Genomic DNA, 13,572 nt, shown 5'->3' on the forward strand with positions numbered 1-13,572 from the left:
AATTTATCCCATTCTTTGGAAATTACTGCAGAAATAGCATTAGGAACAGGAAAAACTTCTGGAATAACCACAGGAGCTTTAAATACCTTATCCAAACGTTTAGAATTAGTATCAAGAGGACCAGAATCCTCTATTTCTAAAGCAATTAGTACTTCTTTAAGTAAAGAACGAATAAATTCCATTTTAAATAAATATGAAGATTTATCAGCATCAACCTCTGAGACAGAATCCTCTGAACCAGAAGAGTCATCAGAATCAGAATGATGATGTTCATTTAAAAATTCATCTGTAGGGAGAGAAGTTTTAAAAGATTTTTTACGTTTACTAGAAGGAGAAATAACAGACATAGCCTTCTTTATGGATTCTGAAACAAAATCTCTTATATTATCAGGAACATTCTGCACCTTAGATGTTGAAGGAACTGCAACAGGCAATGGTACTTTACTAAAGGAAATATTATCTGCTTTAACAAGTTTGTCATGACAATCAATACAAACAACAGCTGGAGGAATAGCTACCAAAAGTTTACAGCAGATACACTTAGCTTTGGTAGATCCAGCACTAGACAGCGATTTTCCTGTAGTATCTTCTGGCTCAGATGCAACGTGAGACATCTTGCAATATGTAAGAGAAAAAACAACATATATATAAAGCAAAATTGATCAAATTCCTTAAATGACAGTTTCAGGAATGGGAAAAAATGCCAAAGAACAAGCTTCTAGCAACCAGAAGCAATGAAAAATGAGACTTAAATAATGTGGAGACAAAAGCGACGCCCATATTTTTCGCGCCAATAAGACGCCCACATTATTTGGCGCCTAAATGCTTTTTGGCGCCAAAATGACGCCACATCCGGAACGCCGACATTTTTGGCGCAAAATAACGTCAAAAAATGACGCAACTTCCGGCGACACGTATGACGCCGGAAACGAATTTTTTGCGCCAAAAAAGTCCGCGCCAAGAATGACGCAATAAAATGAAGCATTTTCAGCCCCCGCGAGCCTAACAGCCCACAGGGAAGAGTCAAATTTTTGAAGGTAAGAAAAAATGATTAAATCAAATGCATTATCCCAAATATGAAACTGACTGTCTGAAAATAAGGAAAGTTGAACATTCTGAGTCAAGGCAAATAAATGTTTGAATACATATATTTAGAACTTTATAAATAAAGTGCCCAACCATAGCTTGGAGTGTCACAGAAAATAAGATTTACTTACCCCAGGACACTCATCTACATGTTTGTAGAAAGCCAAACCAGTACTGAAACGAGAATCAGCAGAGGTAATGGTATATATAAGAGTATATCGTCGATCTGAAAAGGGAGGTAAGAGATGAATCTCTACGACCGATAACAGAGAACCTATGAAATAGACCCCGTAGAAGGAGATCACTGCATTCAAATAGGCAATACTCTCCTCACATCCCTCTGACATTCACTGCACGCTGAGAGGAAAACCGGGCTCCAACTTGCTGCGGAGCGCATATCAACGTAGAATCTAGCACAAACTTACTTCACCACCTCCATCGAAGGCAAAGTTTGTAAAACTGAATTGTGGGTGTGGTGAGGGGGTGTATTTATAGGCATTTTGAGGTTTGGGAAACTTTGCCCCTCCTGGTAGGAATGTATATCCCATACGTCACTAGCTCATGGACTCTTGCTAATTACATGAAAGAAATATATATTTTTTTTTAGTTCATGTCAGACTGCTGATGTCATGTGACATGGGGGACACACGCAGTCAGTCCTAATATTTTCACAGTCAAAAGTTCTCTACTTATATTTATTTGTGAGAAACTGTGCCAGACCGTGCCGATGTCATGTGACATTCTAAGCTAGCGCCATCTGCTGTTTTAGATGTGCACTGTGCAGCACTGGATGCCAAGCCCTAACTAGGCATCCAGTGAATCCCACTGCATCAGAAAAGGTCCTGCTGGGGTTACCACTGTTACCAGGTAACTGCTCTGGTGGTGGGGATTGTTTCTGGGTAGGGCTCACTATAGGCGCATGCAGCAGAAAGCTGGAGTGGCAGGCACGTGAGGATTTGAGCATCTGTGCAGCTGCACACACTGCTCTCTTCAGTCTTGAGGCTGTGTGATTCGTCTGTATCCATGCAGCCTTGGGCAGACAGCATCCAGTCTGCTGGTAACCCTTAGCCCTGCTCTTTCTGCTTTGGCTCTATGATCAACTAACTGAAGTTTATTAGGAAAACAGTGCCTTGTAGAAAGGTGTCAGTGGGAAGAATAAGTGAGTGTACACATGCCCCTGCCCCATGCAGCATTGTCTAGTGCAGGATGAGAGGGAACTTGTTCCTAGCAAAGTAGTGACATGTGCTGCTGTGGCTGATGTATAGTGTCATGCTGATACTTCACACAGTAATGTAAGGTTTATTTTTATAGTTTTTATTTCTCTCTGTTTCAGATTTTACAGCTTCCCATAGTAGTTCTACTGTTCCAGTCAGTAAACACTGCTTCCATGCTTCCGCCTCAGTCTTTACCTTGCTTTGCTCCTGTTGGCTGCCCTAAATCTCTTTAACCAGCTAACCTCACACCAGAATCACATTCAAAAGCATATTAAATTAATCCAAAGTGGAAGACTTTATATATGTATTTACTTATTAGTACTGCTTAGGTCCAGTTTCACACATTGCAATTATTTTTTAATGATTAGCCCAGCAGTGGATGATCCACTGCTGGGCTAATAATTTAAAAAAATATATAAAATAAATTGATTTAGTTGTTTTTTGGGATGTTGGGGTGGAGAGCAAAATTGCATGGTGGGGGGGGGGGCAAGAAAATGTTTGCCCAGGGTCCAGGCAATATTAAAGACGGCCCTGTGTGTATTTGCATACTTTAGTAAATCTGGGTCTGTTTTAAGTTTGTTGTAAACTGAGCTAATTTTAATGGGATATAAAACCTCAAAAAAATATTTTGTGAATCAGACAGAGCATACTATTTTTGAAAAGTTTCCAATTTACTTCTATTATCAAATTTTCTTAGTTCCAATGATATTCTATGATGAAGAGATACCTAGGTAGACATCTTGAGCGCTACATGGCAGGAAATAGTGCTGCCATCCAGTGCTCTTGCAAATGAATAACATTTTTGCCAAACTGCTACAATATAGTGCTCCAGAAATGGGACAGCTCCTAAGCCTACATCCCTGCTTTTAAACAAAAAATTCCAAGAGAATGAAGAAAAATTAATAATAGAAGTAAAATAGAAAGTTGTTTCAAATCACATGCTCTATTTCATCATGAAATCATATTTGGGGGTTTCATATCCCTTTAAGAAACTATAACTTTAAATGCAATTATGCTGAAAAGGATACAAATGCAGTGAGATACAGCTATGTACATTGTTTGGCCTGAGTGATAACTTTTAACTTGCAGTTATGACAGTAGGCTGTGCACACTTCTAATTCACATCCATCTGAGAAAGAGAGTAAAATCTCTGGTATTATATTTTATGTTTAAAGGGACACTGAACCCAATATTTTTCTTTCATGATTCAGATAGAGCATGACATTTTAATCAGCTTTCTAATTTACTCCTATTATGAATTTTTCTTCGTTCTCTTGCTATCTTATTTTAAAAGCAGGAATGTAAATCTTAGCAGCCAGCCCATTTTAGGTTCAGCACCATGGATAGCGGTTGCTTATTGGAGGATTACATTTACCCACCAATATGCAAGCATAACCCAGGTTCTCAACCAAAAATGGGCCAGCTCCTATGCATCACATTCTTGCTTTTAAATAAAGATAGTAAGAGAAGGAAGAAAAATTTATAGTAGGAGTAAATTATAAAGTTGCTTAAAATTGCATGCTCTATCTGAATAGTGAAAGAAAAAAATTGGGTTTAGTGTCCCTTTAAACATGTTATGCATAATCTATATTAATATTTACATGAAAATAGTGCATCCCGCATTTGATAACAATAACATCTGTAATGGCAATCTGACCTTTTAAACATTGCTTGAATATTGTTGCCAATGTGTGTTTATCTGTAGTGTATCCTTTTGTGGTAACTTTCAACTGCAGCTAAGAGCATGGAAATGTGAAATTTCAATGGGCAGTGGAAGTGATTTCTCAGAAAGTCCCCTTTTCATTAAAACACAATTCTTTTCTTCCCAATACTGGGCTCCTGTAATGAGATTCTTTTAAGCCCAATAAGCCCCTTCTAATATCGCATACTCATCATTGAGAAAACCCTCATTTTTAACCATTACTACATATCTGTTAGTATTCAAATCCCTGGGTGTGTGAAAGGAGAACTCTTGCACTATTCTCACTGAATGCACTTCTCAGTTCATATAATTCTCTGGCCTTTTGATGTGTTACAATGCGCGTTACGCCCAAACATTGTCTCTTTGGACAGATCTACAACGCTTGGATAGATGTCTGAAAGCTAAATTGACAGCTAGGATGTCCAAGCTCCCACGCTAGACTCAGTGCTCAAACCTGGTTACAAATCCTAAAGAACAAATACAAAACTAGTGGATTGTACATTGCCAGCAAAGGAGAGACACAGAAACATAGGATGACAGATAGACCTTGTTTTATTATTCATATTCCAATGTTTGCATCAAACTAGAAGACTAGAGGTCTTCACCCAAACTAGAGAACCTCCCCCTTTCCTTGAACATGAATTTTGAAATTCCATAGATATGGAAAGCAAAGGATAAGTGAGAGAAATTAATATTGCAGCTGTTCTTCTGATTAATGAAAGATAATTGCTCATGAAAAGTCACCCCTGTGGCATTTTGTTGTCTCGTGGATCTTTGTTCTTTTTCACTATTATTGAGGACTTTTTTTGAAGGCTAAGCGGTTCTTTTCAATTTTCGTTATTCACAAAGGGTTGCTTGGTTACAGATAATGGGGAAATCTTGGTCTATATAGGGTAAACTGTTCGCTCAGATAGCAATATCAAAATATAATTGTAACCCCTTTCCTACCATAGATCATGGTTCCTGCAACTCTGTTTAAATAACTCCTTAATAAATAGTATACCTGTTTTTAGAATTATTTTATTAGTAACATGAGGTCACATCCTCCAAATGTAACTCACTCAAAAGCAATAACTGTGACCATCATCTATATTCTAGTTCTACACCATGCACTGCATTTTTGGGTTCCATAAAATTGTGAACAAACTTTAGGACACCACTGTTAATTGAGAGAATATAGAATACTCTGTTACAGTTTTTCCCTTGATCTATAACAATTGTATTGTCTTATGGTATATTGTTGTAAATTAACAACAATTTTTATAAGTACTGAATTATAGTTGTGTGAACAGAATAGACTTTTTTTGAGTTTTGCTATAGGTATGCTTTATAGAATAATGTATCTTTCAGTCAATTTTAGTCATCTATTACCAACATCTACAAACAATCCCAAATAGATTTTAATGGTGAATTTTGTAGAAAAATCATTAGATCATTTATTTTATAAAGTTTTATCTACCCTTATATGCTATCGTCTTTTTGTTCATAGTCATTGTGTTTGACATTATTTAAATAACCATTTGTCTTTGTACCTATCATCTATTTAAATTCATAGAGCTAACATTTAGATGTATGTAAATTGTATATATTCAGTTACCCACCCTATCATCTATCTATCTATCTATCTATCTATCATCTATCTATCTATCTATCTATCTATCTATATGTCTGTCTTTCTGACTATCATCTATATGTCTATCATCATCTATCTATTTATATCTATCAATCTATCTATCTATATATCCATCCATCCATCATCTATCTATCTATCTATCTATCTATCATCTATCTATCTAATCTATCTATCTTCTATCATCTATCATCTATCATCTATCATCTATCTAATCTGTCAGAATTGTATGATTTCCTTTCTCAGTTTAGAGTCTCTGTTCTTTTTGAACTCTTTAGTAAAAGGGTCAATTTTGCTACATTCCCATTTGTTACAGTGTATTGCACTGAAGGCAGACAAAGCTATACTCTGTCACCCCGAGTAGAATGAAGGGAATCAAAGGATTTTCCCTTAAAAGGACTAATTTTCTCCTTGAATTATGAAAGTAATGGCTGTGTAACAGCCTGTGCTCTGTACCCAACTGCTTAATACCTTCTAAATCCTTCCACGTGGCTCGACTAGTCGTGGCAATTAGGGCTCATTATAGGCTCATAAGAGCTCTCATTTCAGGGATTACTTAATAACCAATGAAATTTTATCAGACAGAATTATGGAAAAATAAAATTGTAACGAGGTCTGTGTGGTGTGGGCACGCGCCTTGCATCATTCCGCCTGGCTTGAAATATCTTTGCCTTGAAATCACAGTTTTCTATGTCTTAGCCCAGCACATAGGTTATTATCCCAATTACTGATCCAAAATCTGATGTGTGCTTTTTATTATTTCTGACTTTTTGTTTAAAACAGTATAAAATAATTTGGTATATGAGAAAATGCAACGCTGACCTATCAAAATGTAAAGAAAATATATTAGGGGCAATGTACTAGAAATATACTTCAAATGTGTAAGATTGTAATTGCTTTTTAAGTTAAAGCAATACTGTTTAGTGGATTAGACATTTGGGATAAACTGTAAATATACATTCTGCATTATTATTCCCTACTGAGCTAATAATGTGGATGGTGATGGTATTACTATAATGCAAATGAAATACTAACTATGGATTTCTCACTGTAAGAGTCACAGGTTTATATTGGTGACAGTTAAATGACTCAACAAACATCAAAACAAAAATGTGTTTAACCAAGCCAAGCAATATCTGTTTTCAGCTTTAAAAATGCCCAATTTCAGATGCAACAAACAATGAGTTTATTATCCCACTAAATACAAGTTATTGCTTGAACATAACTGGCTGATACCAATTGGAACTAGAAAAAAATGTGTGTAATGATAAGGCAAATTAAATAATCTCATTATTTCTCTATATGTCTTTGTATGATTTCATTTGGAAGAGAAGAATACCAACAATTTACAACTAGTAGTAACATGACCTTGTATATAGCCCAGATTAGTTCCGTATATGTTTTGACTAACTAAATACACATTAAAGGGAAATGAAATATACAAAAAATATTGTTATTCAGACAGAACATACAATTTAAAAAAAAAAAGTTTCCATTTTACTTTTGTTATCAAATTTGCTTGGTTCCAATGATATTCTATGTTGAAGAGATACCTAGGTAGTCATCTGGAGCACTGCAGGAAATATTGCTGTCATCTAGTGCTTTTGCAAATGGATAACATTCTTGCAAAACTGCTGCCATATTGTGCTCCAAAAATTGTTTGGCTCTTAAAGGGACACTGTAACCAAAATTTTTCTTTTGTGATTCAGATTGAGCATGAAATTTTAAGCAACTTTCTAATTTACTCCTATTATCAAATTGTCTTCATTCTCTTGGTATCTTTATTTGAAATGCAAGAATGTAAGTTTAGATGCCGGCCCATTTTTGGTGAACAACCTGGGTTGTCCTTGCTGATTGGTGGATAAATTAATCCACCAATAAAAACTTGCTGTCCAGAGTACTGAAACCAAAAAAAAGCTTAGATGCCTTCTTTTTCAAATAATGATAGCAAGAGAACGAATAAAAATTGATAATAGGAGTAAATTAGAAAGTTGCTTAAAATTGCATGCTCAATCTGAATCACGAAAGAATTTTTTTGGGTACAGTGTCCCTTTAAGCGTAGGTCCCTGCTTTTCAACCAAAGATAACAAAATGACAAAGAAAATTTGATCATAGAAGTCAATTAGAAAGTTGTTTAAAATTGCCTGATTCATGAAAGGAAAAATGTGTGTTCCATATCCCTTTAAAGAGACATGAAACCCCAAAAATGTATTTGAAGATAGAGCATACCATTTTTAAAAAGTTTCCTATTTACTTCTATTTTCAGCTTGTCTTTGTTCTCTTGGTATCTGTTGTTTAAAACTGCCTGCTAAGTCTGAACCATAAGAGAAAATGTGGGGTTGTATGTCCCTTTAAATGATAGGGTGTGCCCGTGTGTTTATGTATATAATTTATTCGCAACTAGCAGGTGTTTTCCAGCACCTGTCTTTAAATTCTTCTGTCCTATGGGAAGCACTGACAACATATTGTGCAGCAGGGTGTAGTGTGTGAATAGTGACTGACATGGAAAAATTGGCCAATTAGGGTTATCTAGACTTTTTTTGTACTTATTTGTATATTAAAAAACGATATATTTATAAGTAAATGAGTATTTATTGCTAATTCTAAAGTGTATGCCATATTTAAATATTATTTCAAACACAACAACAATATAACCTGAATATATTATTCAGGTAGAAGGTAAGAAATAACCTGCCACCATTGTTGTTTTTATGAAAGGCACATGTAACATTTATTTTCTTTATATCAGTTATGAATGGCCTTGACTGAATAGTTTCATTACTTCTAGTACCTTTGCAGAGGAGTCTGTGCACAACTCTATGAAACATGGTGGTGCTTCATAAGAAATATGTTGTACAAATAATGGTTATCACCAGCCAAATGACAAATACATTTAGTTGTGTAGGACAAAATGTAATAGATGACAAGTTATAGGTGTTGTATGATCAGTATGATCATTATAATGATTTGCAAATAACGCAATGGGCATGGCCGTCTAAGAAATGCAGCTTCATTACTAACATTTAGGGATCTCACTCACACTTTAGTTAATCTCTATATAACAATGTATAATGCGAGAGATTTTTACCCCTAGACATTATTTTAGAAGTTTGGTGTCAAGTTCATGGTGTTCCTTACCCTGAAGAGTAAAAACTACATTATTCATCTAAATGACTTGGAGATGGAAAACTTCAGTAGCTATTAATATGATTTTAATCCTATATACCTAACAGTCAGTCACTTAGTATAGTCCAAAATAAGATCTACTAAAGGTTGTACCGGAACAAATAATAGCCACCAATGAATGCTAATAATATACCCAAGAAAAAAGAAAAAAAAAAAAACGCATTCCAACTATTTCTATCTCCATGGTAAGTTTTATAGTTTTTTCAGTTTAAATCACAGTCGCAGCTATAAGTTGGTATCAAACAATTAAGAGAACAAGTTTACCATTTGAACACACTACTGACTACCAAAGAGGGCTGCAAAGCAAATACTTCTGCCTTTTTTTTCCTATTCATTTAAAGATTGACACTGACCTTCTATGAATTTAGAACATGCTAATTGTTGTCACAAGATGTTGGATTAGCACATTACTGGAATAACTCCCTGTTTACAAGCCACAGATCCACAAGTCTGTAAGAAATTACTAATGAAATCCTAATCACATCCAAATAGCTCAATAATCAGTTTTAGGAATCTAATTGCATCCATAATCCCTAAAATCAGCACAGACCCAGTATAACCCAATGGCAACTTTACTGAAAACAGGCCTCACAGCTTTTCAAGAGCATGGCCGATATAGGGTCCAGTATTAGGACTCTATATAATCATGCATTATTACCATGCACAGGTCATGATTACATAAAAAATTATTTAATGTATGCACAACAAGTGTATTATATATATATATATATATATATATATAATTATTCATTTGTACTTCTCTTATTTTATAATTATTTATTATTAAGTAATTTATTTATTATTATGTATAATTTACTATCTTCTAACAATAATTTAATAAGATAATCATGGCAAGCTATTTGAAAATATAGACTGAATACATTCCAATTAATTGACATGAATCTTTTATTTTTTTTTAAATTGCTAGTTGGGTAACTGGATAGCTAGGGCTAGGCAATTAACTTGGTGGACGAAAGATACACTACTAACATAATGAAATATTAGAATTGATTTGTATATTGAAAATATCATTTTCGTTTATTAATTAGATCAATTTTGCAAATGTCAATCAAATGAATGACAAGCAGTTTTTGTCCTTTAAATTGTACTTGCTGACAATTATAAATGAATAAAATACACTATTTACCTATCATTTCCTAACCAGCTATGTTTCCTCAGTATTAAAATATGAAACACCAATAGGCTGTCTGATATTTTTTATAAATATTTGATAATTTGGTGCAATAGCTCTGAACCTTTAAAGGGACACTGTACCCAAAAAAATTCTTTCGTGATTCAGATTGAGCATGCAATTTTAAGCAACTTTCAAATTTACTCCTATTATCAATTTTTATTCGTTCTCTTGCTATCATTATTTGAAAAAGAAGGCATCTAAGCTTTTTTTTGGTTTCAGTACTCTGGACAGCAAGTTTTTATTGGTGGATTAATTTATCCACCAATCAGCAAGGACAACCCAGGTTGTTCACCAAAAATGGGCCGGCATCTAAACTTACATTCTTGCATTTCAAATAAAGATACCAAGAGAATGAAGACAATTTGATAATAGGAGTAAATTAGAAAGTTGCTTAAAATTTCATGCTCAATCTGAATCACAAAAGAAAATTTTTGGTTACAGTGTCCCTTTAAGTTATCATACCACACAAAATAACAGTTTTAAATATGGTAAGTACAAAAATTGAAACACTGCGTTGTTTTGATAAAACAAATAAATAAAGAACAAAAGAATTCTACTTTGCAAGAAACAGATTCTATTTTCTTAAGAATAACTTTTTTTTAAAATAATGTTTATTAGTTTATGTAGACTTTAAAACAAGATAATGTGAAACTTTAATAGAACATAAATAGTAATATAGCAAATTAAAATCAGATTTGTAATACTGTTGTTATGGGGTTTGTACTTGTGAATATCTCATAGTGCAGCTGCTCTCCTACAATTTATCTTGCTATGAGTACAAAGATGCCACAGTAAAATTAACAAAACAAACACTTTGAGAAGCCCCCCCCCCCCCACTTGTTTTGTTAACTTGGACATGCTATCAAGTGGGTTCAGCCAAGTGGAGATTTAGATATGCAGTTCTTTCACTAGTCACGTGTTGTAGCTCTGTTTAGCAGGCAAAGGGTTAAGCATCTGTATGAAATCCCAGGCAGGGAATACACGTGGGTGACGTTTGGACCAGCCCTCTCCAGGGACCCTTTTGTTTGGCTATTCAACATAAGCACCTTCCAAGCCACAGAGTGATTCAGAAGAAACATACTTCTGCAACTGAAGTGACAAAAAAGGAGCTTTCTATCCAGGCACCAGCAATGTCTAAATCTTTTTATGTAGATTCCTTAATAATCAAAGACTCAAGACCAGCTCCTATACTACCTGATCAGCACCACCACCACCACCACCACAGCCACCACCATGGGCAAGACTTTTTTCTGCCAATAAGCAAGCCATCTCCAACAGTCATGTCCTTTTCATCACCAGTATGCCCTTCTAGGAAAAGTGGCAGCTTTTGTGTGTGTCCTCTCTGTGTCACCTCTCACCTGCACTCTTCCAGAACCAGCATCCCATTGATCAAGAGTCAGTTTACCAGTGGAGATGCTCAGTATTGTCAGAGAATAAGTCAGCAATCAACTGCAGCCTTGGTCCACCCTGCTCATGCACCTGTGTGTAATCCCACTTACAACGTTACGGACCCCAGGAGATTTCACTGCCTATCGATGGGTAAGAAGCCACCTTTATGCAATATATATATATATATATATATATATATATATACACACACACACACATATATATATCACAATCATATTTAGATAGATAGATAGATAGATAGATAGATAGATAGATAGATAGATGCATATAAGCTATTTTCAGCAGATAATGAGTTAACATTACCAAGTAAGCTCTAATCATGTAATTATGTATTGCTCTGTAAGTTCAAAACTTCAGCATCAAAGTGACGTGCCCTCTGTTGCAGAAAAAAATGTTCATCCATGCAGAGTAATGTTTGGACAATTGTGCATCTTAACATTTCTGATTTTTTTTATAATGCAACACATGACACAAATTGAATTCTTCTTCATCATAGGGATTTATACACTTTGAATTCATAAATGTTTTTTGGTCATTACACTGTTATAGTAAGATGTTAAGTAAATAGGTATTAAATACCTCAAAAGGCATGCATGAGATATGCTATTTTGAAAGTTGTCAGTGTGCATTGCTTTGTAATTTGTCATTAACATTTTCTTTTTCTTTTTTTTTATCTAAAGCGGGTGTTGAAAATGGACAAATACAGAATGGAAAAAGGATGAGAACAGCTTTCACAAGCACTCAGCTACTTGAGCTGGAGAGGGAATTCTCTTCAAACATGTACCTGTCCAGGTTGCGAAGAATCGAGATAGCTACATACTTGAACTTATCAGAAAAACAAGTTAAGATCTGGTTCCAGAACAGGAGGGTAAAACACAAGAAAGAACATAAAGGTTCCCAGAGAAATAGTCATGGTGGCTGCAAGTGTACCAGCAGCCAGGGACACTACCCTAGGTCAGAGGATGAGGACTCCCTATCACCAGCGTCCACCAGTGAAGACAAAGAGATATCACCTTTATAGACTGCAAAGTGCATCATGGACTGTAAGATCTACTGCACTTGGGATCTAGCAGAGAGAACGAAAAATGTACAATAAATGCAGAGTTTATGGACTTAATGGTGTTAAAAAAACTAGGACAAGTGTGATTCTCTATGTTTGGAGACAAAAAAAAAATGCGGAGTTAATGATTATAACTAATCCTGTTGTAAAAGGCTTTACCTTATGTATAACTGACCAGCTGAATATGAGTGTGTATATATATATATATATATATATATATATATATATATATATATATATATATATATATATATATATTTACACACACACACATGCACAGACATACATACACACATACACACACACACACAGGCACACATACAAACACACACAGACATATACACATACACACATAATATGAATGTTTGTATAAAGCCTTTTTCTCTGTTATACATAATTGAATTTTCCTGTATGCATCTTCATGGACAAAAGAAAGTTCAAGTCTCTAACAAATTAACAAGTATTGTACATAAAGTTTTTGTTACAGTTCAGTTTAGAAACATTATAGGACTTATTGTAACTATTTGTAAATAGTTTAATTTTCCAGTGCCAACAAGCTCACCTGCATGTGTATAGTTTTATACAAAGTTATATTTATATTTATTTAAATAAAGAGAAAACTTAATACGTGCAACAGGTTTTTATTGGTTGTTTGTGTTTACATTACATATATTAATTTTGGAATCTGGCTTAGATGTCGTGTTGATATATTGATAGAAATGGATAGTAAATATGTAGGGAAAATATATTGCTCCATTTCCATGATAAATTAGGAACTTACTATGTTTATGTTGCTTTTATAGAACAGTTGTTATCAGATCACAAATAAATGAATACGAGTTGCTCTAAAGCATAATAACAATATGTAACCCCCTCGGGACAAATATAATCTTCATTAAGCATGAAACTATAATAGAATGATGATGTGGTATTCAGTATCTATGTAATATACATATTTTGGAAAGTAGTACTCTTTTTGAACTATCACATATAAATTGCAGACCATTATTCTGAAGTTGTACTTTCCAGACAGTTCTAAAACATATTTGAAAATAAGTAATTGAAATTGTTTTGAATACATTAAGTCCA

At 34.5% G+C, this 13,572-nt stretch overlaps 1 protein-coding gene across 1 annotated transcript; it reads left to right on the forward strand.

Annotated features, from left to right (window-relative positions):
- Positions 1-11,143: 11,143 nt before the first annotated feature.
- Positions 11,144-12,444, forward strand: GSX2 (GS homeobox 2). The gene is made up of 2 exons (XM_053700862.1): positions 11,144-11,552; positions 12,104-12,444. Exons 1-2 carry the CDS (start codon positions 11,144-11,146, stop codon positions 12,442-12,444), a joined length of 750 nt encoding a protein of 249 aa, XP_053556837.1.
- The last annotated feature ends 1,128 nt before the right edge of the window (positions 12,445-13,572 follow it).

Source organism: Bombina bombina, chromosome 2 (genome assembly GCF_027579735.1).
Source record: "Bombina bombina isolate aBomBom1 chromosome 2, aBomBom1.pri, whole genome shotgun sequence".
Taxonomy (NCBI): domain Eukaryota; kingdom Metazoa; phylum Chordata; class Amphibia; order Anura; family Bombinatoridae; genus Bombina; species Bombina bombina.

Bases quoted from the DNA above. Each gene is read 5' to 3' on its own strand.
- GSX2 (XM_053700862.1), top strand. From the start codon at position 11,144: ATGTCTAAATCTTTTTATGTAGATTCCTTAATAATCAAAGACTCAAGA. The intron at 11,553-12,103 runs GTAAGAAGCCAC...TTTTATCTAAAG, and splicing joins ATTTCACTGCCTATCGATGG to CGGGTGTTGAAAATGGACAA.